General features: G+C 36.1%; 1 protein-coding gene across 6 annotated transcripts; it reads left to right on the top strand.

Moving 5' to 3' along the window:
• The first annotated feature begins 669 nt into the window (after positions 1–669).
• On the top strand, positions 670–21,029 carry LOC127873791 (ectonucleoside triphosphate diphosphohydrolase 5-like). Of its 6 annotated transcripts, none has more exons than XR_008046384.1 (14): positions 670–750; positions 3,334–3,686; positions 4,769–4,848; positions 6,971–7,114; positions 9,037–9,112; positions 10,070–10,105; positions 10,699–10,784; positions 11,199–11,278; positions 11,658–11,719; positions 12,670–12,763; positions 15,477–15,682; positions 16,601–16,654; positions 17,283–17,381; positions 17,639–17,743. XR_008046384.1 is itself a non-coding variant. In XM_052417784.1 (14 exons), the coding sequence occupies exons 2-14, from the start codon at positions 3,383–3,385 to the stop codon at positions 18,530–18,532; spliced, it is 1,362 nt and encodes a 453-aa protein (XP_052273744.1). In that variant the 5' UTR covers positions 670–750; positions 3,334–3,382; the 3' UTR covers positions 18,533–21,029. The 6 variants fall into 6 exon arrangements, 5 of the variants coding, with proteins under 5 accessions (XP_052273744.1, XP_052273742.1, XP_052273745.1 ...); XM_052417784.1 differs by lacking the exon at positions 17,283–17,381 and adding an exon at positions 18,446–21,029 and having other exon boundaries at positions 15,531–15,682; positions 17,639–17,745; XM_052417782.1 differs by lacking the exon at positions 17,283–17,381 and adding an exon at positions 18,446–21,029 and having other exon boundaries at positions 17,639–17,745.
• Positions 21,030–27,477: the final 6,448 nt, after the last annotated feature.

Raw genomic sequence — 27,477 nt, 5'->3', positions numbered from 1 at the left:
GAAACCGGTCAATAGTGTTTAATTAAAGACGAAAATAATTCATAATTATATATTTTTGTTAGTTTATTATTTCCGTACATTTAGTAAGTAAATCAGGTAGAGGTAATGTTACACACTTTTGATCCTCATGTAGTTCAGCCTCGGACACAAACAAACTATTAGGCTAAACAAAGCTATAATTTTTGAATGATCTCTATCATGAAACTTTTTCTTTCAGTATATTATAAAAAATCAATACCATTTTAATTACAAAGATGTTTTGCAGCCAATAAAAAATAATACCATAGTTCATTTTAATGATAAAAGTATTATAAAAATATGATCATCACATGCGTTGTTGTAAGACATGTATTTGTTTATGCTAAGCCTGGAACGATTCGCCCCCTTGAGAATTAACCACTTAGCGACCCACCCCTTATAACAAATCACCCCATTGGAATAGTGACTCGCACAGTGGATGAAAGAACTGAGATGTGTTTCATGTAATAAAAACTCGATTGGAATCAATCAAATCGTTAACTGGTTCCCCGATGAATATAACCTTTGACTCCGTTGACTAGTATAATATATAGAGAGTATGCGATAGAAAAGGGGAAGTAGCCTAACCAATCTAATTAAATCGCCGCACTGGGAGCGTGGGATAGTTCTATATGGTTCTGTGTAACCCAAATTTGATAGACACGTCGTCGTGAGTAAATACTAGTTTAATAGGAAGTTTTTTGCATACAAATATATGACACGATGTTTGAGGTATTTGCTGAGCGAATCTTTAGTTAAACGATATTTATGTGGCATATTATTTCAATAAATACGCTCGTACATTCGACGGGACTTAATATTTATTGAATTGGTAAACATATAGACCGTTCGGATAATGTATTCGGATATTTATTGAAGAAAAGTAATTTGAAAGTGTCTTAGATAAGCTTATCCTGAAGAAATCATTGTTTATTATCGGTCACCCAATAACGCAAATGTAATGGTCCATTGACCACCAGGTATTTATCTGTTGGTTTTTATAACTTAAATCTGGTTGTAAAAACCCATGAGCGAATAGTTACAGTCAAGTTACCATCACCGGATGATATCAGTAGCGTACTATTAAGTTGTTCTGGTGAAAAGCAATAGATATTTTGAGACTTCTTTTACACCAGTTTGATTAAATATTACATTTTCTTACTGATTCAGCACATAGTATTATTTTTATTAATTTTAAACTCAGGCAAAATGTATTTGTGATACCTTTTTTCGTTGCAGAATTCATGCATTAACGGATCAGTTGTAGCCATAACGGATCATGTGACTGAAACCACTCAGGGGGCATTCTAACAAGCTATTTGAACTGTCGAAAACATGAAATGTGTTGTTTACAATAACCAAGTTACATTGCCAGTTATAAATTATATTCATTTTATTGTTATTAATTGTTTTCTATTTGTGATCTTGTATCCACACTTAACACATGGTGTTTTTGTGTGAATTATCTGTTGAAAATCCTAACAAGATCAAAAAGATATGGGCATCTTATAAACCATGTAAATATCTTATCATACATGCCATACGTCCCGGATTGTCCGGGACAGTCCCGGAAATGAAGCACTTGTCCCGCTGTCCCGGAAATCTGTCAAATGTCCCGGAATTTACAAAATGCATATATACATGTACCTTATCTTAGGCTTAACTGCACCTTGAATCTGTGTATATATGCAGCGTCTCCATGACAATGCCTACCCGAATAGGCAGACTACGCTACGTGTCAAAATCGATCAATTAACAGGGGTCCTGTTATCATATTGATTGTCTCACGTTCGCGGTCAAACCGAAAAGGTGGCATTGTTTAATGTGGTTGTTAATTGACTTAAATCTACTACGTCATTATTTCCCGCAGCGTAAGGGCAAAGGATAGTTGTTCACACATCTGAAGTCCAACATCGCTGAGTAAAAAATTAAAAGCAGTTTATTTTCGCACGTTTAACAGACAAAGAAGTTGAGTAAAAAAGTAAGCATATAAAAACATCATCCTCACTAGATTTATTATTGTCATGTTCTAATCCCCCAGTAAACATAACGTTAAAAATAATAAGTGAATTTGAATTGCGTTCGCCATGTCAAAACGCCCAGCAGATTATTTTTTATTATATAGATGTTATAAATGAATAAAGGCGTATCAACAACTACGCGTTACACACCGGTCTTAATAACAATAACGCAGTGAAGTCACCATTTATGTTTAGAACACTTACACTGAAAACACGTGGCTTGTATCTAGTAACGGAAGTAGTAATGTTTAATTTGACGTTAATAGATAAAGTGTATTTTGGATAGGCTTTCGAACTTTTGCAATTAACGATGCGAAACAAAAAAAAAAACGTACCAAAAATGCATATGTGTATAAATATCGCTACATTTTATACTTGTCCCGGAAAATCGGCAAAAGTCCCGGACAATTTAACTCAATGTCCCGGAATTGGTCTGAAAAATTATGGCATGTATGATCTTATTATCGATATTGAACATGGAACATAAATAAAACATTAAGATTGAGATCATTTATTATAAGAATCATATATTTTAATATAATTTATTATTAATTATAATATATGCTTGATCCTTTATTGCCCTAATTCTTCATTTCATTTAAGGTGTTGCACAATTTTAAACATGAATAAAAACTGAAATGGACTTTTGCAGGCAGAAAGACTACTCAATGGCCTTTAAATTATTGTCTAAACCTCTTACTTTCCAACAGAGTTATAGCATGTGGCCGCAAAAATGTTCAACCTCGATATGGAAACGAGACGGAAGTCAACAAAGTCGTATACACATGTCATTAAAACATAACGAAATGTTTGATAAAGAGTAGCTCCGATTATGACTCAATCAATGCATTTTAAAGAACAGGCCTTGAAGATGCTGTGTGCAAAATACATGTATCATAAAAGAATGTCAATATTGCAATACGCAGTCTTGAACATCAAAGTGATCTGCTATGTTTAATAATCCGGTAATGGTAACTTGACTGTACCAGATAAGCAAAAACAGGGCCAAAATCGGGTGAATGACACTGTAAAATTGACTGTCAGAAAATTTAGAGTCTTTAATTATGGTCAAAATTCCGTATGTCAACTAACTATTTTTTTTTTTAAATATTTTGTATAACAAATCAACAATTTTGAGGGTTTTGAAGGGGGGGCAGCTTGGGTTGGGGTTAGCAACTAATGATTTTGGCTAAAAAGTGATGTCCAAAAATCTAGTGTCTGAATACTAAGACTAGTACGGTAATACAGAAAAAATATTAAAATAAGATAAATTTAAAACTTTCATGTGTTTTAGATCATGAAGCAGATGATTTTTTCTGGAACCTTATTTTGATGTATGGAAAATGTTCCTGACCCTCGATAAGCCACCATCTATACACAGGTGCAAGATTCTTGGAATAATGGCTGTAATGGGTGCCATGCTATTTGTGTTGTTAATGACACAGTTTTACAGCACTGATAGACATTCAACAGTGGACTTCACATTGCCTTCATTGTTTAAAGACACATTTGTCATAGAAGGAACAACATTGCCCACCAGAACTTTAAACAAGAAGACCTCTCCAGGAGATTATGTGTATGCAATAGTTTTTGATGCTGGTAGCACAGGATCCAGAGCTCATATATTTAAATTCCTGTCTAGTCCAGGTATAACCTAAGTTGATTGTTTACGCAGTTAAAAAAATATATGCTATTTGTAACACAAATGTAACTAGAAATGGCGCCGCCTCTGCCGCGCCGTATCCCCACGCCGCATGTTTGACCCAGGGTTGGTAATGGGGCCATGCATAGTTGAGATTGACCGTAGTGTCATAAGAGATGTTCAGTATCAATTGGAAGTGAATCGGTGTTAAAATGAAGAAGTTTATGTAAAATAACATTAAACAAGAGATTTGTTTGTCAGAAACACAATACCCCTTCCTGCGCCGCTTTAATTTATTAATTTTTTATATATCATTTGGCATGTTCATTACTTACCTCCCTTTAAAGCTTATTACTTCCCTTGATAAAATAACATAAAATAAGAGATGTGTTTGTCAGAAACACAATGCCCCTTCCTGCGCCGCTTTGATTTATTTTTTTTTTTTATCATTTGGCAGGTTCATTACTTACCTCCCTTTAAAGCTTATTATCCCTGAGAGTGTAATGTACTGAGATACATATGCATGCGAAATATCAAGTTGCTATCTTCAATATTGCAAAAGTTATGGCCAATGCACCATACCAGGGGCATAAAAATGAGTGAAAATCTCTGACCCGGCCCCTGCACCTCAACCCCCATAACTTTTGACCCAGGGGTCAGATCTAAATTCCAAATAGTGCAGGGTCGCACATATGCTCAAAGCTACCATGTGTGTAAGTTTCAAGGTTCTAGTGCTTATAGTGTTACTGAAGGAGAAGATAGTGGCCAGGATGGACGGATGGACAGACGGGCGGACAGCTGAGATAACCACAATTTCCCCACGCTTTTCAAAAAGCGTTGGGATAATTAATAGGTGCTTTTAAAATTGTGTATGAGCTCTGGTGCAATAATTTTTCAAAAATAAAAACTAATTAACCAAATATTTGAATAATAAACAGAATATGTAATATTTCAGCAAAAAAGTAAAATTCTCCACAGACAAATGGCCAACATAAATTGTAAAACAAAGGTAAACAAGTTTAAGTTGAAATCTTGCCATCCTGTACACGTATGCACTTCAACGCTCATACGGTATGTTCTTTTACAGGTCATCCGGTTAGTCTTTTAAATGAAACATTTCTACATGTGAAACCAGGGCTGTCAGCCTACGCTCATGATCCATTGATGGTAAGATCATCAAAGCTGACCAGTGGTCCTGTCAGAAGCTGCAAGATTAAATTTTAAGATTTAAATTGTTTTATCTCAAATTGTACACATATTTGATTTTGCCGATTTACTGATTCAGGTTATTTAAGTATACCCCCATTACCATTGGTAATGGGGGCTATATAGGAGTCTTTTTGTTGGTTGGTCGGTCTGTCTGTCCTGAAAATTTCAGCCGATCTTTATCAAACTTGGTCAGAAGTTGTATCTAGATGATGTCTAGGTCAAGATTGAATATGGGTCATGCCGGATCAAAAACTAGGTCATGGGGTCACTTAGTGCTTTTTAAACTGAAAGTTTGTCCAGACCATAACTATGTCATTATTTTATCGTTAGATTTTAAAATGACTTGGTACATTTGTGCACCATCATGGGACGGTGTGTCATGTGAAAGAACTACATGTACGTCGATATCTCCAAGATCACACTTGGAGTTGCCCATAAATGAGCTTGTTCGGGCCATAACTTTGTCATTTATTGTGAGACTTTAAAATCATTTGGCACATTTGTTCACCATCATTGGATGGTGTGTCATGCGAAAGAATTAGGTCATTATCTCTAAGGTCAAGGTCACACTTTGAGTTCAAAGGTCAAAAACAGCCATAGATTAGCTTGTCCGGGCCATAACTATGTCATTCGTTGTGAGATTTTAAAATCATTTGGCACATTTGTTCACCATCATTGAACGGTGTGTCATGCCAAAGAATTAGGTCAATATCTCCAAGGTCAATATCACACTTTGAGTTCAAAGGTAAAAAATGACCATAAATGAGCTTGCCCAGACCATAACTATGTCGTTCATTGTGAGATTTTAAAATCATTTGGCACATTTGTTCACAATCATTGGACAGTGTGTCATGCAAAAGAATTACGTCAATATCTGCAACGTCAAGGTCACACTGTGAGTTCAAAGGTCAAAAATGGCCATAAATGATCTTGTCCGGGCCACAACTATGTCATTAATTGTGAGATTTTAAATTTAATGCCTGGTACATTTGTTCACAATCATTGGACAGTGTGTCATGCAAAAGAATTACGTTGATATCTCCAAGGTCAAGGTCACACTTTAAGTTCAAAGGTCAAAATTGGCCATAAATGATCTTGTCTCGGCAATAACGATGTCATTCATTGTGAGATTTTAAAATTACTCGGTACATTTGTTCACAATCATTGGACGGTGTGTCATGCGAAAGAATTACGTCGATATCTCAAAGGTCAAGGTCTTACTTGGAGTTCAAAAGTCAAAAATGGCCATAAATGAGCTTGTCCGGGCCATAACTGTGTCATTAATTGTTTGTGAGATTTTAAAATGACTCTGTACATTAATTTTGTTCACAGTCATTGGACGGCGTGTCATGCGAAAGAATTCAAGAGTTCAAAGGTCAAAATGACCATATATGATAATGGCATAATAATTCTTAAAAATCGCCATAAATTAGCTTCTCTTGTTTTGTGAAGACAGCATGCAAAATATTCTGTGTCAATGCAGCATGTGGAGGTTTATGTCACGTCTGTGACAAAGCTCTAGTTAATTCAATTATTATTAGTTGTTTTTAAAATTGACTGTTTCATGTTCTTATACATTATAATATGTAAACTCTTTTGTATACTGTTAATTTTCTTCTTGTTCAAGCATTATATTTGTTTGTTTCAAAGATTTAAAATTCATTTATACGTTTTTACAATTGTATATCGCAGTATGCTTGCAATTACAACACTGTGTTCCTTGTGACAGAGTTTGAACAAAATCAAGTGATTAAGATGCCTAACTTATGACATTTTCTTATTCAAATTGTCAGAGATATTTACTCATTTATTTTTGCTTTGTTTGCCCAGTATGCAAGTGAATTTCATGGTATAAGGCCCTTTGTGGAGGGTGGCATTTTGTGGGAAAATTTGCATTTTTTTTGCTCTTTTCTGGTATGTTTTTTACTGCACGGCAAAGAATATAATCGGATAAGATCAGTTTTAGAGGATTTATCAACTACATTATTTGAGTTATGAAAAGATTAAGCATTAAATAAGATCCTACTATACACAGAAGGAAAGCTCTGTGATTAAGATATGTTTTAATCTACTTCCACAGGCAGCACTGAGTCTACAGGACATGTTGAGGATGTGTACAAAGATGGTGCCAGCCAGCCAGCAAGCCAGCACCCCGTTGGTTCTCAAGGCAACAGCTGGTCTCCGACTGCTCAAGGAGGGAGAGGCAGACAACATTCTTAATGAGGTAAGTCCTCATAATAGCTTAGTCGTTTGCATGGCGTCAATTAATAGAAAATGACTTTTTTCTAAAAACTTTATTGTTTTACTAAGAAACACATTTTATTATGTTAATGTTCAAAAGTTTGTAGTGCAAATGGTATTTATACTTTTCTGAACGCTGGTATGAACATATTGTACTTACTTAATTTACTCTAAAGGCATCACAAGCTAACCATATGATTACCAATTTGTTATTTTTGTATTGATTTCAATTCTTGTTTATCTCAACTGAGCACGAAAAGCTGATGGTGAGCTTTTGGGATAGTCTTTTGTCTGTACTAAATTGTCATTCTTCTGTCGTCAATATTTGCGTTTTGAACCCTATAGAAGTCACATTAATTGCCTGATCATCATAAAACTTGCTCAGAACATTTTTCCTAATGATGTATTGGTGAATTTTAAATCTTGATGGCTTGGGGTCAAACTCTGGTAAAATTATATAAAAAGCTTGTATACATCAGATCTTCATGAAACTATGTCAGAAATTTGTCACTTATGATGTCTCAACTGAGTTCACAACTTGGTCACATGGAGTCAAAAACTAGGTTTCTAGGTCATATTAAAGAAAAAGAATGTTAACTCTCTAGAGGCCACATTGACTTCCCAATGTTTATGGAACTTGTTTCGAGCATTTGTCCCTATGGTGTTTTGGCTGAGTTGAAAACTCGATCAGTTGGAATCTAAAACTATGTAACAAAGTCAATTTAAAGAAAAAGTTTACACTGTGGATGCCACATTGATTGCTCAAAGTTCACAAATCTTGGTTAGCTCTTTTGTTCCATTGATACTAGCTCAACCAAGTTCTTTCCTAGGTTGAATTAAAGATAAAAGCTCTTGAACACTCCTTAGGCCACATTTATTGCCCAATATTGATTAAACATGGTTAGAACATTTATTGCCCAATATTGATTAAACATTGTTTGAACATTTATTGCCCAATATTGATTAAACATGGTTTGAACATTTATTTGAATGATTTCAGCTTAGTTAGATATGATTCCAGTCCATTGATAAACATGGCTGCCATGACTCGGGAGTAGTTTCCTTATCTGGCTATAGCAAACCATTTAAACTCTATTGAAATCACATTGGTAACCCACTAATCATTGAAACTTGCAAAAGAATATTTAAAAGAGCGTGTTGTTATGATGTATCTGGACCAAATGAATAATGTTTTGTTGAAAACATTGCTGCCAGGTGTTGATTCAGTTCTTTTGTGAAACCTAGTGAACACTACCTGCACAGAACAGTTAAGTTCCTTGTAGTTTAAGGTGAGCCCCTTATAGCCTTTTGGTCCTCTTGTTGTTTTTTGTTTTTATGTCCCCCGATCGAAAGATCGGGGGTATATTGTTTTTGGCCTGTCTGTCTGTCTGTTTGTCATTCATTCATTGTGTGTGTCCCAAAACTTTAACCTTGGTTAAAGTTTTGCAATAACTTTTGCATTATTGAAGATAGCAACTTGATATTTGGCATGCATGTGTATCTCAAGGAGCTGCACATTTTGAGTGGTGAAAGGTCAAGGTCATCTTTCAAGGTCAAAGGTCAAATATATGGCTTCAAAGCGGCGCAATAGGGGTCATTGTGTTTCTGACAAACACATCTCTTGTTTTGGTTAGTTTTCAAATACATAAAAAAATCTGCAAAGTGTTTTCTATGTGGGCTGGGGATTTTAACTTGGTTTTAATCATGTCTTCTTGTCAAAATCAGTCATCAAATTATTTTGCTTTTGTTTGCAAGATATCAATGTGCAAGAAAAAAGTGACTAAAATGTGAAGTAGACTCATAGTCAGTACAATTTATAAGGCATGTGTCATGTTAAGTTAATAAGGGTCTTATTTGATACATTAAGCAGATTAAGATTGTCCCTTGTAACCTGTGTTTTTCTAGGTGACAGCCAATTTTAAGAAGTGGCCCTTCAGGCTGCCCTTTGATGCTGTAGGCATTATGGATGGAGTAGACGAAGGTTTGTATCGACTGTCTAGGTTGTAAAGAAGACATTACAATCGATATGCATTTTTAACCAGGTTTTCCGAAGGAAAAAACTGGTTATTAGATTGGCGAATGCGGGTGGGCTGGCTGGCTGGCGGGCTGGCTGGCGGGCGGGCCATAACTATGTCGTTCATTGTCAGATTTTAAAATCATTTGGCACATTTGTTCACCATCATTCGATTGTGTGTCGCGCGAAATAATTACGTCGATATCTCCAAGGTGAAGGTCACACTTTGAGTTCAAAGGTCAAAAATGGCCATAAATGAGCTTGTCCTGGCCATAACTATGTCATTCATTGTGAGATTTTAAAATCATTTGGCACATTTGTTCACCATCATGGGACGGTGTGTCGCACGAAAGAATCACGTCAATATCTCCAATGTCAAGGTCGCCACGACTAAAAATAATTTTTTTTTAAAAACAAACTTACAAAGGGGGTTTATTTTGTTTGTTCATTTCAAAAGTTCAGTTTGAGTTTTCTCCCTTTATCAGATTTTTTTTTTCACATCAGATTTTTTTTTTCACAATGAAAACCTGGTTTTGTGACAATTTTGTCCCTTGTGTATTGATTTCCTTCATGCTGTGTGTCTTAAATATATTTCACACATTCTTACAAACAGTTTTGGTTAAAGTCTGGAGACAGACCCAATAAGGTTTTTAGTCAGTTTCGTGAATTACAAAAAAATGACAGACTACAATATATTGTTTTTTGTCCATTTGACAAATAAATTTGGGCAACATGGTTGCTGGTAGAACGAATTACATTTGGAAACCAGTTTTGCAATCGCTTCCTTTTATTTGTGTGTAGTATTTGGGCAAGTTTTAACATGTAAGTACACTTTTGTTTTTCTTACAGCTTGAATGTGAATAATTATAAAAAGGGAGTTAATCTAAAAGTTATTTGAATGTTTCATCTGGTCTTGTTCCACAGGTGTGTTCAGCTGGATAACAGTCAATTTCATGCTAGGTAAGCTTACTACTTGTCATACCTTGTGCCCTTTTTAACCCTTAATTGCTCAAATACGTATTTAGACTCAGTTGTAGTATAATACAAAATGAAAGAGGATTAAAGACTTTTCTTAATAGATTCAGTTTTTAAAGGCTTCATTTCAAACCCTATAAGGTACTGATGAGCAGCAAACAGGATTAAACTTGAACATCCTTTGAGTTAATCGCAGGCTGTTCAGGTTTTATGTTTTATGTTGGTTGCATATAGCCATTGTCAATTTTCTTCTGAGTAGGAAAGGGTAAAAGAGTAAAAATATTACAAAAAAACGATTTCATGACCATGATATGAATGCTGTAAGTTGTCATGTCAAGTAATTATAAACATTGTTACGTAGGTACAAGTATTGACAATTAATTAAGTTTCAAGAATGTTTCATACAATATATAAACATTGATTTTGACAAAAACTAAATGGGGCAAAAACAGTTCTTTGTTTTCACTTATATCACAACACGAAATGGGTCGCTTTTTTATTGTATTTCTTTATCATAAACAGGGCAAATAAATATGTTTATTTTAACCAATTCATGCTGAATTCCTGTTCATGTACAGGCTTGCTTGGTGGAAATGAGAAGCCTTTGGCAGCTTTGGATCTAGGAGGAGGTTCTACACAAATCACCTTTGTGCCACAGGAACAGGTGGGACTATACATGTATAATATTATTTGATTCAAGATTCTTGTTTGTCCTTTGACTTGAGTTGTCAGTTTGGTAAATAACTGAATAATAAGGCAAATGCTGTTGAAAAACATACTTTGCAAAAAAGCAATGCACAATTATTTCTTTCTCTTATCACTTAATTTTGACTATGAAACTATAAAATATTATTTTATTTTTAAATCCATTACGTGCACAATATTTAATGATTTTACTCTGAATTATTCAGCTGCTTAGAAAATTATAACAATATGCTACATGATAAATGTAGGTATTTAGATGAGTTGATGATTGTTTGTGTTCATATGCATTATCCTGCTTCCTTAATCATTAATGAAATGTTGTTTTTACACATGTGCAACCTTCAGTCACTGACTGGCTTGTATCTTTTTTCAGTCGACATTAAAATTGGTCCCTGAATCATATATGAAGACTGTGAAACTCTTCAGTAAAGAGTACCACTTATACACACATAGGTATGCATTAATAGTTGATCTTGTTTTGCATAATTTTCATAGATGTTTTTGGGGGAAAACATTATTAATTCGTGCAACCTTATTGATTTCACAATTGCAATAAATTTGTGAATGAACAATGTGCTGGGAAAATAAGTGAGCAGATATACTTTAAGAGTATAAGTGTTGACAGATAAGTAATAACAAGAACTAATTAGTATTGAATGGTTCTTGAAAAATTGATGGTGGAATACATGCATGATACAAAAATCTACTTCTATCATATTTGTTATCTAGTAGTTTTTTAGTTTTTTACACAATTATAGTTTACAATTCCTACACTCCTTTTAGCTCTTGATAATTGTTTGTGGAATTGTACGAGCTACATATTTGACTTCAGCTATCTGAATTTCGGTCTGATGTCTGCAAGATTTACACTCACTGGCGGAGATCAACATGCAGGTACTTCCTTGTTATTATTTCTTTCATAGCTTGTATGGTATTTTTATTCTAAATGGAGAATTATCTTTGATGATATTTGTCATAAGTTTGGGAAAATCTAAATGGTTAAAAGTTTATATTCACTTCAGACTGAAATGTGAGCGAAGTTTTCAACTACATGTTTCAAGGATGGCATAGTAACACATTCTGTTATTTTTTCTACAGTAGTTATGGAGAAAGACATGATATGATTCAAATAACTACCAGGACATTTCAAACTGTAATGCTCACATAGAAGGAAATAACTGTACACTTTTTTTCTAGCTCACCTGAAAAGTATGCGCTTATAGTAACTTATTTCTGTTGTCAACATAACTGCATTGACACTCTGCAGAACTTATTTGTTGCCCACTCTGTCAGGACCTTCAAATCATTTCACCCATTGGTTTTGTATTTTGAAACTGGATACAAAATTTAGGTCACATGGTTGTTTTTAAGGCAAGGTGTTTTGTGACCTCTCTAGATGCCACATTAGTTGCTACATCTCCAGGGATACTTGTTTCTCAAGGTTAACTATTGTGGTTGTCTGTGTCCTGCATGGTGTGTCGTTTGTTGTCATCTGTTAGCTTGTAAGCGAAATAATTGACTCAACCTTAATGAAACTTGGTCAGACAATATCTAGGCCAAATTTGAATCTTGGTGAAGTGGGGTCTAAAACTAAGTAACCAGGTCAAATATGATAGGAATTTGCAAGCACTCTGAACCCATCATTTTTGTCCTTACTAGTATTACAAAGAAACTTATTCTTCTTGTGATTCCTACCATATCAAAACAAAGTTTAAAATTGTATCTCATGAAGTAAAAAACTATGTCAAATTGTTCACAATTTTTGTACCACAACACATGTGAGCACTTAAAAAAAGAACCACTTTTTTGTTAAATACCTGTGTTCACAATGGTGTCTGTTCCAGATGATGATCCCAACAGTTTTGTTCTCACCAGCCCCTGCATACCTGCAGGGTACTCTGGCAATTACACTTATGGTGACCAGGTATTTCATCTACGGTAAGTTTTACCTCATTTACTGGTAGATCAGTTCAACATTGCTGTGTGTTGATATACCCCAGTTATAGTCTAATGTTTGCATGTGCATACACATTTTTATTTTGACATGATATTTAAGAACATATTTTGATACACATGATATTTCTATGGCCCATAGGACTGTGTTCTTGGCATTCCATTTTCACATGTAGGAAAAATTAAACTCCTGTGATAAATTTACCTGTAAAATAATTGACAATGTCATTTATACCTGTAATCATACTTATCGAATACAGATGTTCCGTTCTTTTACTTAAGAATGTGTACTTATACCTTTGTTTAGAATATTCATATCATAATGCATATTGTGCCCATTGTTGTTAATAATACATTAATATTACTCTTGGAAAACTGAGCTTAATGCATGTGCTTTAAGTGTTTTCCAGTGTGTTGTGCAGGGAATACTCTTGGAAAACTGAGCTTAATGCATGTGCTTTAAGTGTTTTCCAGTGTGTTGTGCAGGGAATACTCTTGGAAAACTGAGCTTAATGCATGTGCTTTAAGTGTTTTCCAGTGTGTTGTGCAGGGAATACTCTTGGAAAACTGAGCTTAATGCATGTGCTTTAAGTGTTTTCCAGTGTGTTGTGCAGGGAATACTCTTGGAAAACTGAGCTTAATGCATGTGCTTTAAGTGTTTTCCAGTGTGTTGTGCAGGGAATACTCTTGGAAAACTGAGCTTAATGCATGTGCTTTAAGTGTTTTCCAGTGTGTTGTGCAGGGAATACTCTTGGAAAACTGAGCTTAATGCACGTGCTTTAAGTGTTTTCCAGTGTGTTGTGCAGGGAATACTCTTGGAAAACTGAGCTTAATGCACGTGCTTTAAGTGTTTTCCAGTGTGTTGTGCAGGGAATACTCTTGGAAAACTGAGCTTAATGCATGTGCTTTAAGTGTTTTCCAGTGTGTTGTGCAGGGAATACTCTTGGAAAACTGAGCTTAATGCATGTGCTTTAAGTGTTTTCCAGTGTGTTGTGCAGGGAATACTCTTGGAAAACTGAGCTTAATGCACGTGCTTTAAGTGTTTTCCAGTGTGTTGTGCAGGGAATACTCTTGGAAAACTGAGCTTAATGCACGTGCTTTAAGTGTTTTCCAGTGTGTTGTGCAGGGAATACTCTTGGAAAACTGAGCTTAATGCATGTGCTTTAAGTGTTTTCCAGTGTGTTGTGCAGGGAATACTCTTGGAAAACTGAGCTTAATGCACGTGCTTTAAGTGTTTTCCAGTGTGTTGTGCAGGGAATACTCTTGGAAAACTGAGCTTAATGCACGTGCTTTAAGTGTTTTCCAGTGTGTTGTGCAGGGAAGACACTTTTCACCAAGACTTAATTTTTGTTTAGAAGCGACTTCCTTGAAACAATAAATTTTATGACATTGAAAAGTATCTTCACTGATTAGCCGGTGCATACTGCACAGGCTAATCTTGGATGACACTTTACACACATGCATTAAGGCCACTTTTTCAAGAGTGCTGCTCATAAAATGTAATAATTTACAGCGGCCCCTTAGTAGAGGAGTACAGGTTTGAGAGCCGTCTATCTATAATTTACAGCGGCCTCTAGTAGAGGAGTACAGGTTTGAGAGCTGTCTATCTATAATTTACAGCGGCCCCTCAGTAGAGGAGTACAGGTTTGAGAGCCGTCTATCTATAATTTACAGCGGCCTCTAGTAGAGGAGTACAGGTTTGAGAGCCGTCTATCTATAATTTACAGCGGCCCCTCAGTAGAGGAGTACAGGTTTGAGAGCCGTCTATCTATAATTTACAGCGGCCCCTTAGTAGAGGAGTACAGGTTTGAGAGCTGTCTATCTATAATTTACAGCGGCCCCTCAGTAGAGGAGTACAGGTTTGAGAGCCGTCTATCTATAATTTACAGCGGCCCCTTAGTAGAGGAGTACAGGTTTGAGAGCCGTCTATCTATAATTTACAGCGGCCCCTTAGTAGAGGAGTACAGGTTTGAGAGCTGTCTATCTATAATTTACAGCCGCCCCTCAGTAGAGGAGTACAGGTTTGAGAGCCGTCTATCTATAATTTACAGCGGCCTCTAGTAGAGGAGTACAGGTTTGAGAGCTGTCTATCTATAATTTACAGCGGCCCCTCAGTAGAGGAGTACAGGTTTGAGAGCCGTCTATCTATAATTTACAGCGGCCCCTCAGTAGAGGAGTACAGGTTTGAGAGCCGTCTATCTATAATTTACAGCGGCCCCTCAGTAGAGGAGTACAGGTTTGAGAGCCGTCTATCTATAATTTACAGCGGCCCCTTAGTAGTGGAGTACAGGTTTGAGAGCTGTCTATCTATAATTTACAGCGGCCCCTCAGTAGAGGAGTACAGGTTTGAGAGCCGTCTATCTATAATTTACAGCGGCCCCTTAGTAGAGGAGTACAGGTTTGAGAGCCGTCTATCTATAATTTACAGCGGCCCCTTAGTAGAGGAGTACAGGTTTGAGAGCTGTCTATCTATAATTTACAGCGGCCCCTCAGTAGAGGAGTACAGGTTTGAGAGCCGTCTATCTATAATTTACAGCGGCCCCTTAGTAGAGGAGTACAGGTTTGAGAGCTGTCTATCTATAATTTACAGCGGCCCCTCAGTAGAGGAGTACAGGTTTGAGAGCCGTCTATCTATAATTTACAGCGGCCCCTTAGTAGAGGAGTACAGGTTTGAGAGCTGTCTATCTATAATTTACAGCGGCCCCTCAGTAGAGGAGTACAGGTTTGAGAGCCGTCTATCTATAATTTACAGCGGCCCCTCAGTAGAGGAGTACAGGTTTGAGAGCTGTCTATATAGCACACAGGGTCTAGTGAAGCCAGTACTGCCTGTAGAGGAACTCTCCGGACAAGACGTCTACATCTTCTCCTACTTCTTTGACAGGGCAAAAGATGCAGGACTTATAGGTACACACATATGGTTCTCATTTTAATTCTGCTTTGAATAATAGCTTGGTGAATTTTCCCACATTTGACAGGGCAAAATATGCAGGACGTACAAGGTCAGAAATATGTGTTCTTGCTTTGAATTCCGCTTCTATCAAGAAGCTATGGTGCATTATTGTACTGTTTTAACTTGGAAACTGATTCATGACTGCTTATAGGCCCACATGGCGAGTGGAGGTACATCTCCAAACAAAGTAATTGCCATTTATCAGTTGCAAGTTGTTGTGTTTTTTTGGCTGATAAAAAAATGAAGCAAACATAAGTTTTGAATGTCTCATGAAAATGACAAATGTGTTTGCAATTAAACCAATGATCATATTTTACTGTGCTGATAGAAATTTCAAGGCTACTTTTATTAGTTGTTTTACAGGGTAGTAAATAAATATTTTATTTTCTACTTGTCTCTCTAGAAAAACACCAGTGCTTTTATTTTTTAATTTGTAACATTCTAGCCTATTGTGAATTGAAATTTGAAATGAACAATTTGCAGTAGTTCATTACAGTAGTGGTTTTATAAATCTCTGATACTTTGGAAAAACCTATTCTGATGTGTATTATGACATGGGCACCTTTTATTTATGGTAGTTTCGCTCAAAATAAATTTACTGGTGTATAGCTTGTGATTTTTAACTAATTTTTAATGAGTTGAATTCTCTTGTCCGCCAAATGTTTGGGTTTTTCCCAAAATCTTACATATTTCAGACTAAGTTTATTGCCTGTGGTTAATGTTGTGCAATCCAATGAAACAGACATATTTTTTTAAATACCAATAATAGATTTTTTACATGCATCTGTCTCAAATACAACACAATTGTACCCACTTATTTGCTGCTTTAGCAAATATTTGGGGTGGTCAGTATATCTATTACTGTTTTTTAGGCTCATCTGGTGGCACTGCAACTGTTGGGGATTTCAAGGCAGCAGCACAGAAAGGTGAGTATTAACCCATTTATGCCTAGTGGACTCTCCCATCCTTCTAAATTGGATCAATTTATTTCCAAAATTAGGGATGTCTTATATATTTATTTCTATATTAAGAATATTTCTTACAGAAATTCCTTTAAGCAAACAGCGCAGACCCAGATGTGACGCCGCATCATGCGGCGTCTCATCTGGGTCTACGCTGTTTGCCAAGGCCTTTTTTCTAGATGCTAGGCATGAATGGGTTAAAAGTTGGTAATAGAAATGATTAAACAGGTTTATTACTGCATGGCAACGCAACGAATCATAAGTTGATGTGTATGAATACTTTTAGTTTGATACACTTTTAAGACCGTAAGGATTCAAGATTTTCATTACAATTGAAGTCACATGTGTACTTCATACATCAAGAATTTTTGTTATAATTGAGCTTTGTGGTGTTAACCAGAAATTATCCATTAATGATCATTTAGCACTGTAAGCACAAAGTATTTGAAGTCTAGCCTGAATTTCTTGTAAATTTTTAAGGCAGCTGTGTGCAAACATTTCATCCCTAAGCTGAAACAATCGGTGATATGTTTGAGACTTTGGTTTGTTGTTACGATGTTGTCATATAGGGGTGTCTATACGTTCCATTTAGAGTAAACTGACAGTAGTTGGACAGATGGATGCTCTACAGAAGAACACTTGTTTCAAAATTGCCTCCCCACTCCAAGTGTTCTGCCAATCCAGAGAAGAAGTTAAAACAAACTTATTGCCTAATTGCATTAAAAACATTTTGATTTTTAACCCAATCGTAGTCTGTTATGTTCTGTGTCATTTTATGAAATGTAATGTATACTTTTTAAGTCTCGATTGCAAGACTGACACAAATACTATGCTTCATCCACTATGTTCTGTTTGATGATTAAGTTCTTTGGAGGAAATTTCAAATGTTTAGTTGAGCTTATACATTTGCTGTGTTAGTTATCAGTAGCATGATATTTGACTTTGCAGTTTTCAAACAAGCTGACAAGAGGCACCCATGGTTAGCTCTGGACCTTGCGTACATTTACTCCCTGCTCAGTACTGGCTACCACATATCTGACTCCACCAGTGTGCATGTAAGTCATGCTCTTATAAACGTGTATGCACTGATTCTGGATTGTTCTTACTTTTACACACTAAAATATAAAACAAAACAGTAGCCCTCAATAGCATGACCATTTCAAAACTATACATTATTCAGTTGTGTGATTTTAGAAACTATTCAGAAGAAAAGTATGTTTCTCTCCCAAACAATTCACTTTGAAATAGATATTGAACAATTAAGAACCATTTTAACACAATTTTAATGTAGAAAGTATAAATTTGGGTGATGGAAGGAAGACTAAAATCGGTTTATTGCAATATGTTAATATAGGTCTGTGCCCAGAGTACAACATGATAGCTGAGTGAGTTCATATCTATTAATATGACCCTCCTTGTTTTCTTATCCCTGTCGATAATAACATATGAGCCGCTCTAGTGGAAAACGGGCCATATTGTATAAGCTTGAAGTGTCGTAACAGATTAGCCAGTGCAGTCAGCACAGGTTAATTAGAGACAACACTATATGTGCTGAAACTTGATTTTTGCTCAGACCAGACTTCCTTTAAGCAAAAAATACCATAAAAGTGCAGACTGCATAGGCTTATCTGGGACAACACTATACAAATGCAGTAAGACCTGTTTTTGCCTGAGCAAGGGTCACATTCATTTGGTAATATGGGTCTCTTAATGAATTAAAAGTGGGTTCACTTTATTTCACTTTTGTGTTGGCAGCTGAAGAAGAAGATAGCTGATGTAGAGGTGAGCTGGGCGCTGGGAGCTGCCTTCGAGGTGCTGACAGAGGAGGGACTGCTGAGATAACAGACTGGATGCACGTTGTGACAACTGAATTACGTGGGTCAAGGCAAAACTCTGCTTAACATATAAGCCGCTCTCTGGGAAAACTGGGCTTAATTTATATGCCTTATGTGTTGTCCCAGATTAGCCTGTGCAGTCCATCCAGGCTAATCATGCTCACCATTTTGGGCTGAAATGGATTTTTGTTTGTTAACCCTTTCAGTGCTGGAACCGAATTTTGAAGGCCTTTGCAAACAGCTTGGATCCTGATGAGACGCCACAGAATGTGGGGTCTCATCAGGATCCAAACTGTTTGCTATTCTGATAGTATTCTTTGAAAAAAATTGAAGAAAATGCTAATTTTAGAAATTCAGCAGACAACATTTTAGCAGACGACAAATATCCCAGCATGCAAAGGGTTAAAGGAAATCTCTTGTAATGGAAAATCCAGCACACTGCACTAGCCTATCTGGGACGACACTAAACCCACATGCAGTACCGTATTTTACCATGCATAGCGCGCAGTTTTTTACCTTCAAATTTCAAAATAAAAATTCAGTGCGCGTAATACATTGACACAACGCTTTTCTGGTTGCTAAATTGCAAAAATCCATTTCGTAATCGTAAATCTTCACAATTGCCGCCATTTTTTTTATTGCAGAAAACTACACCCTATAATGTTATAGACTGAAGGGGCCGTTGTCGAAACAACAAAAAGCGGGAAAGGGTAGGAATGAACGGGGTAGTAACAGTTTTGACAAAAATTAAAAGATGAAAAAATGTCTTTGTTGGTGTTTTCACACTTCTTCATTGATTGTTCATTAAAATAAAAAATCGAGGTATATCGATTCCCGCGTCGTCGCGGTATTGTTTGTTAAAGTTTTTGTTGTCATAAAAACTCGTTGATTTACAACGCAAAACGTCTTATTTGAACTGACGCTAATTATTTCAATCATATTTCTCAACTTCGCTTTTGCTTTGTTTTGATAATTTAATCCAAAGTTTAATGTTAGCAATTCCGAAAATTTGCACTCTATGTGAATTGACAGTTTGACAACATCAAAGAAAAGCCGCTTCCCGTCTGAAGCAATAAAGCGACAAGTTTCTCGCCGACAAAATTGGCTTCCTTTGTCTAGCAATCAACATGCCAAACCGATCGTGTGTTTGTTCCTCAATGGAAATCGTCCAATTAAATAATAGCACGTGCAAAGCTCCGCCTTCTAACCTTTTACAGAGAACGAAGGTGGAGTTAAACGGTTAATTGAGCAAGTGTTATACGTAAGTTGAGTTCCGATTTGCCGAAATTTCTCGACCCTAAGCATTGAAACGACGAATACATTCATCAATGATTTTCCGATCTCTGCATTAATATGCTACCGTGCGAGTATACTACGTAGGTTAAAAACCAACAATAGAGATATAGACTTGTTTTATTTTCTTTCAATAGAGACAAACAAATGATATTTGTCTAATGGCTTTACGCCGATAACACCAACTGAATGGAATTGAGCGTTCGGGTGTATTGTTTGTCTCACTATAAATACTGATCAACTAGACGCAGTGACGGCGCGAAATACCGGGTCAAACCGGATTTAATGGGGAGCATCTTTTAATGGGGAAGGATCCACGGACGATTTGCGTAAAATTGGACATTGCGATGTTGCGGGTCTGCAGAAGACTATGTCATACGATGTTGTGAGCGGCAGGTAATAAAAATGTTACACTGTTCAAATGTGAGGAATAGGTAATAGTGGTTCGAATTTAACGCGCAGGGGTCTTGAAAAAACACGCGCAGGCAATAAGGACATATACGGTGTTCTCGAGAGAATAATCTTAAAATTGTCAAAAATATAGTGCTATGCAACCCATGCTCCTGATCGTATAAACGCTCCCTACTTTAAAACAAAAAATTAAGCGCCCGAAAAACTCAGATTAAATGATTGCGCAATATAAGAATGGCGGCCATTTTCGGCCCAATTTTCAGGTTTTTGGTCTTGAATTCTTTTTTTCCTCCATTTTGGCTTTAAAAAAATCGCATGCGCGTTATACATGGGAGCGCGCTATACATGGTAAAATACGGTAAACCACGTATTCTCAGAGCAAGACTTGTATGCAGATGTTTTGTTTTGCACTGAACATGATAATTGCACCTTATTAAGATGGTTGGCCATGATGTAGCAGTTCTTAGAAAATTTGAAACTAAAGTTTTACTAAATTGTGAAAAATGCAGATCAAAATTAATTGTTTGTGAAGAATTATATAAAAAAAATTGTTCCGTGTGTTTAAGAAATATTTGCTTCATGCTAACTGTTTTATGTAATTATAGTATATTTACATAGAAAGGAATCTGAATATATAGTTTTACAAAGTACTATTTGCAAATTGTACGAAACTGTGATCAAGGCATTCACTGATTTTACACAAGCATTAACACTTTAGGATGTTAATAGTTTTAATAAAGTTCATACTTCCATTTTACCCGAGTTAAAAGTTATATGACATAATAAAGGACAGTTAAACAGTTGTGTTTTTTAAATTGGAATCCGTAGTTTAAGATCAGGGTGTTAAGCTATATATATATATTGCATTTAAGCAATAGCCTTGGATTGTGATATTTTTTTCCATCAAACTATTCCATACAGTTGTTTGTCAATTACAAACAGGACTATCTAGCTCACTTGGTAGAGCACTGGGCTACCTATTCAAGGATCTTGGGTTTGATCCTTGGCTCGGCAGCATAACTTGTGGGGATGGGTCATGAAATCCTTTATACAGCTATTCTCCCCTTACTGCTGATTCAAGTATTGCAGTTTTCAGTTACTGGTAGATGTATGTGCACTAAGGTGGCCCTGGTGTAGTGGTGTCCATCTAGCGACAGGAAGGTCAGGGGTTTGATCCCCTCTGTTGAAGCGTTCTTTCAATCTCCCCCATAAACAACATGTACTGTTTCTTGTCCAATGAAAGAGACTCTAAAGAGTTTCAAATCAGTCTTAGGCTTTCTATGCAATAGAGCTAAACAAAATAAGTAAAAAACCTATGTGCACTAACATGCTAACCCAGAACTGATTATCTGACTGCCATGATAACTGTTGAATAAGACAACAAATATAACTAAACAAACAAGTAAGTAACAACCTTACAGCACTGAATGAGTCGATAACCTACTTTGGTGGTAATTGATTCTATTGGTTAGTTTAAAATGGGTTTGTTTTTTCTCCTGCGGACAATTAACAAAAAGTAAATTGTTTGTTGTTGACTTTATTTGTTACATAATAGCTAATCTGAATAAAGGAGCAATTAATATATTAAAAATGTACTGCTTAAGGTGCGTATTAATTAGTTTACTGTGTATTGCCAAAATATTTATTGTGTGTTTGCCTTCACTTGTATTAAACGTCCATGCATGTAATAATCCCAATACGTCTTTCATGTATTTTACATATTTGGGTGGTATTATTTTTTATAGTGACATGTATGCATGCCATGTTTTATTGCCAGTATTGGTTGGTCAGTTAGTTTGATTGTAAGATAACTTTGTGGGTGAAGTTCAGATGGGATTTTACAATTCTTCTGGATCTGTGAACAAATTGTTGACTTTGCACAGTTGTCTTATTTACTGTCTTGATACTTAAGGCAACATTAAGGCAGTTCATTTGACAACAGGATTGACAGATTATGCATCCTTTTTTAGTTGTAAAGATAATAATTTGAAGTATGTGTGCTTTCCTTTCAATGCTTACCATGATGTCTGTAGGCATAATAACAAGGGTAATTTGGGATTTTTTTTTAATTTGTTAGCACTCTGGGACACCTCGGCCCCTTTTGTTTGCATTTTGTTTAATTTTATTTATAAAATGTATAAACATATGACATTGAATTGTGTGAATTACTGTTGGTAGTTATTCACAAATATGAGGGTTTTTTGCTTTTTATTTAAACCATTGGTTGGGACATGTATTTTATAGTTTTAGTATTTTTGTTGAAGTTTTTGAAGGATGAGAACGTGAGGTTTTTAAAATTTCTAACATTATTGATCCCATGAAATTCAGACTGCACCAAGTTTTGAGTTTGTATAGTCATGAGATTTAAAAAAAAATGCTGATGTTTTTTTGTTTAAAGATTAAGTTGTGATACTTAAACTGCCTGTGCCTGTCCATTAAAGGCATGTTATTTCAGGCAGGTTTAAATAGGCTTATCATAGTTATTTATTCAATAATATTGCAGTTTAATTTGGTTTGTTAATTTTAAATGAGAATATTTACATATTCATATCTACAGACTAGCCATATAATAATTGTGTATGGAAAGTCTTTTTAAGAGCCACGTCATCCAAAAATAGGTATTTTGCCGTATGTACCCTGTCAGCTTTGAAGTCATTCAAGGGTTTGTGGTCCCACAAGTTTCCATGGTAGCTACTAACAAGACTGTGTGATGCAGGCCACATATGGTATAAGACCCATTTTTGCATGATGCATGTCAAATATTCATTTTCATAACATTATTATGTTCCTTTGAGCAATAGTGATCTGCTGATAATAACTTTAACAGCTTGTACTATTATTTTTTCTTGTTGCTGTGTTTCTATGTATTGTATTGATTCTGTATAAGCATTTATTTGTCCTGTTGTGGTGTTTCATGATCTATTGAAAAGTTTTCCTTTTTATATGTTAATTTTTAGCTCGACTAGTATATATGAAATATATATAGTGGAGCTATCCTACTCACCCCGGCGTCGGCATTTCCGTTAGCGTGCAAATGTAAAAGTTTTCGTACTACCTCAATTATTTTCATTGTCCCTTGAAATATTGCTTTCATATTTTGCATACTTGTTTACCAACATGACCCCAACCTATAAACAAGAGCAGACAACTCTATCAAGCATTTTTTTTATAATTATGGTCCCTTTTCCACTTGGAATATGCAGCAAATGTTAAAGTTTGCGTACTACCCCTAATATTTTCAATGTCCCTTGACATATTGCTTTCATATTTTGCATACTTGTTAACCATCATGACCCCAACCTGTAAACAAGAGCAGACAACTTAGTCAAGCATTTTGACAGAATTATTGCCCCTTTTATACTAAGAATATGCATATTATTGATAAATCTATGTTAAAGTTTGCGTACTACCCCAAATATTTCCTGTGTCCCTTGACATATTGCTTTATATTTTGCAAACTTGTTTACCAACATGACCCCAACCTATAAACAATAGCAGACAACTGTATCAAGCATTTTGATAGAATTATGGCCCCTTTTATACTTAGATATTTGCACATTTTGCTAAAATTGCCATAACTTCTTTATTTATGATCAGATTTTATAAATACTTTTACAAAACAACACTTACCTGAATACCACAATGGATTCCACCCAAACAAAACTCCACGCCCCAGCCCAGAATCCCTGCCCCCCCCCCCCCCCCCCATCTCCCCCCCAAATGTTTTTTCCTTTTTTTATTTTGAAAGATCATCTTATAAATGACCACACCCAAAATTAAACTATACCCCCCTCAAACCCCCCCTACCAAAAAAATTTTTTTTTTCCTTTTTTTTTTTAAAAGATCATCTAATAAATGACCACCCCCCACATTATACCCCCCTCACAACCCCCCTACCCCCCCCCCCCCCCCCCCCCCAAAACGTCTAATAAATGACTACCCCCCACATTATACCCCCCCTCACAACCCCCCTACCCCCCCCCCCCCCCCCAATAATTTTTTTTTTTTTTTTTTTTTTTTCCTTTTTTTATTTTTGAAAGATCGTCTAATAAATTATTGAATATGCACAATTTCCCCATGATGGCTTACGTTTTACTGTCAAGCACTCGAATAGTCGAGCGCGCTGTCCTCTGACAGCTCTTGTTTTAAGATATTTCATGGTGGTAAATTTGTTCTATCAATGAAATTACAACAGATAAATATAAATGTACATTATAAAATAGTTTGTATTCAGAGCTTATAGTTGATTTTAATAAAGTATCCAATAATTGCGTTATTTTAGCATTGAAATCTGACATTTTGAAGGATTTTTTAAGAATTTTATTTTATCATTTAAAGTGACAAAGAAGTGTAATCTAAAATTGCTTCTTGAATATTCTTATAACAATGATGAATTGACCACACTGTTTGTTCTCACAGTTTTAATGATGTTGTTACACTGTTTTTATACCTGCCAACTTACTTGCTGGTGTTATATTTTTACCTGTGTTAAATTTATACATTGAGGGACCTTTGTAATAAATCGTGAAATTATGCTTCTTTATTTATTATTTAATTTCCAACTTTAAAACACTTGCCATCAAAATGTTTAAAGCCTCTATAACGCCCAAAATCAACGAAAATTGCTTAAAGTATTTTGTAAAATAAAGTTAACACCTAAAAAATCAGTGTTCCTTATAGCAATAGACACAATTTCAACTCTAGATGTGGTATGATTACATAGATTTTTGTAGTTACAAAATGCTCGTTTTTATTTATTTGTGACACAATTTATTCCATTTTAATTTCCAGCAAATATATCTATTCATACGACATACAAACACTTAAGTGGCACCATGTAAGTGTTCATGTGTTGTATGAATAGATATCGTTGCGGGAAATTAAAATGGAATTAAATATGCAAAACAATAATAAAAACGAGCATTTGTTTCTACACACATCGATTTTACTAGACCACATCGGGTGTTGAAATTTCGAAAATTGCCATAAGGAACAATGATTTTTAATTGTTAAGCTTTATTTTACGAAATATTGTACAAAATTTTTCGTTGATTTTGAGTGGTAATGTTACTTTAAGAAATTGTTTTATCAAGAGGCAACTAATACCCTGCCAAGATTCTGTTTACATTGAAGTAGTGACCTGGATCAACATGATACACCAGCGATCTTGTATCATCTGGATGACATTGACCTTTCATTGAAATCATTGAATGCGTTTAGGAGACGAAAATCAATGAAGGCTGAACCTTATTACTTTCAAATGGCCTTGAGTGGATGTGACTAACTCATGCCTTCTCCACATTGTTGCAGTGACCATAACATGGTGAGCATTTTCATGAAAAGCCTTTACAAGGTATAGAAGATATTGACTAGACATGCGAATGGAGACTCAAACTTTTGACTTTGAAGTATGACCTTGTCTGCTGCATTTAGGCTCGATAAATTAACTTGACATGTGAAGAGATTTTTTCTCAAAATCCTTCATTGGGTAAAGTAGATTTTGAGCGGATAATAAACTTAAGGCCCAATCTTTTAATTAAAAGTTTTACTTGAACTGAACATGTTGGCCATGTTTCATAAAAATCATTCAGAGCGCTTAAGAGATGTGGTGCTGACACAATAATGGAGGCTCACATACCAATTACATAATAACAATTAAACAAATTATTTCTATCTATCTATCTCTGTATACTGCCAACCGCTCTTTCGAGTATTATAGGCAGGGAAAAGGTGCACGTCAGGAACATTAGTGAGTGTGAAAGGTAAAAAGGACCCAGCAAAGGATATTGTTGGGTAGTGAGACTTAAAGCTTGAAATCTCCAGGAGAATGGAGAGAAGTCAAGTGGTTAAAAGAGTTTAGTGAAGGTGAAAGATAAAAGTAAGGGTTAAAAACATCATTTAACAGACTAGTACCGCACATTTTCCACTGCCCTCTTGAACTTTTCAAGATCGGATAGGGTAGCGATATCAGCTGAGAGCTTGTCCCATAGTGTGATGCTGTGTGGGAAAAAGGATTAATAGTGGTAGAGTGATCCTGTCTGTATCTTTTGTAGATACAGTGGGTGCATGTGTCTAGTGAAGCGGATTGGTGCTTTTATATATTGTGGGAGAGGTATGGCAACAAGGTTGTGATAGATTTTGTAGAACATGATGAGTTTGCTGTCATTTCTACGATCTGCGAGTGATCTCCAGCCTAGATCTTGTACCATGGCCGAGACACTGGAAAAGGGAGAGTAATCTCGCTGCACCCAGCATGCAGCCCGGTTCTGCACTCTTTCCACTTTATTGATGGCAGTTTTGGTCCATGGGCTCCAGACAGTGGAAGCGTATTCAACTTGTGGTCGGACCAGAGACTTGTATGCGAGTTCTCGTACCTTTTTATTATGTGTTGTGATGTTCCTTTTAATGAAGCCTAGTGATTTGTTTGCATTGTTGGTGATTCTGTCAATGTGTGTATTATAGCTGAGGTCAGAAGAGAGATCGAGTCCAAGATATTTAGCATCAGAGACGGACTCAAGAGCTTGGCCATGGAGAAAGTAACCGTGTTCAATGACGTTGCGGTTCCTTGTGATGTGTAGGACCTGGCTTTGGATGGGTTAAATTCCATGTCCCACTCTTGTTCCCATTCCTGAAGCTTGTCCAGGTCTTGTTGCAGAGATGCACAATCTGAGAGAGAGTTTACAGTGAGGTAAATAGCCGTATCGTCTGCAAAAAGGCGAATGTTGGATTTAGTGACGGAAGAAGGGAGTTGGTTTATATATATAAGAAAGAGAAGTTTCCAAGGACAGAGCCTTGGGGGACACCAGAGGTTACAGGGACTTCTGTGGAGCACTCACCATCCAATACAACTGTCTGACTTCTGCCAAAGAGGAAGGAACGGGTCCAGCCTAGAATCTGAGAGGGGACGCCATATTCTTGGAGGAGATAGAGGAGTTTCAGATGGTTTACCTTGTCAAAGGCCTTACTGAAGTCAAGAAGGATGAGATCAGTTTGGCGGCCTGTTGCTAGGTTGTTGACAAGCTGGTCCGTTAACTCAATCAGTTGTGTCTCACAGGAGCGTCGGTCTCGAAAGCCATGCTGAAGTTCATACAGAATGTTGTGGGTGTTGAAGTGCTTGGAAAGATGAGAAGCAACTACATGTTCCAGGATTTTACAAAGGATACAGGTCAGAGAAATAGGACGATAGTTTGCTGGGTCACTGGTGTCTCCTTTCTTATAGACAGGGCATACATTTGCCTTGGCCCATTC

The sequence above is a fragment of the Dreissena polymorpha genome, chromosome 3 (assembly GCF_020536995.1).
Source record: "Dreissena polymorpha isolate Duluth1 chromosome 3, UMN_Dpol_1.0, whole genome shotgun sequence".
NCBI classification, from domain to species: Eukaryota; Metazoa; Mollusca; class Bivalvia; order Myida; family Dreissenidae; genus Dreissena; species Dreissena polymorpha.
This window is presented reverse-complemented; position numbering and strand designations above follow the sequence as displayed.

Excerpts from the sequence above, each read along its gene's own strand:
- LOC127873791 (XM_052417782.1), top strand. The coding sequence starts at position 3,383 with ATGTTCCTGACCCTCGATAAGCCACCATCTATACACAGGTGCAAGATT. Across the intron at positions 3,687-4,768 it reads TAAATTCCTGTCTAGTCCAG|GTCATCCGGTTAGTCTTTTA; the intron begins GTATAACCTAAG and ends GTTCTTTTACAG. Across the intron at positions 15,683-16,600 it reads AAAAGATGCAGGACTTATAG|GCTCATCTGGTGGCACTGCA; the intron begins GTACACACATAT and ends ACTGTTTTTTAG.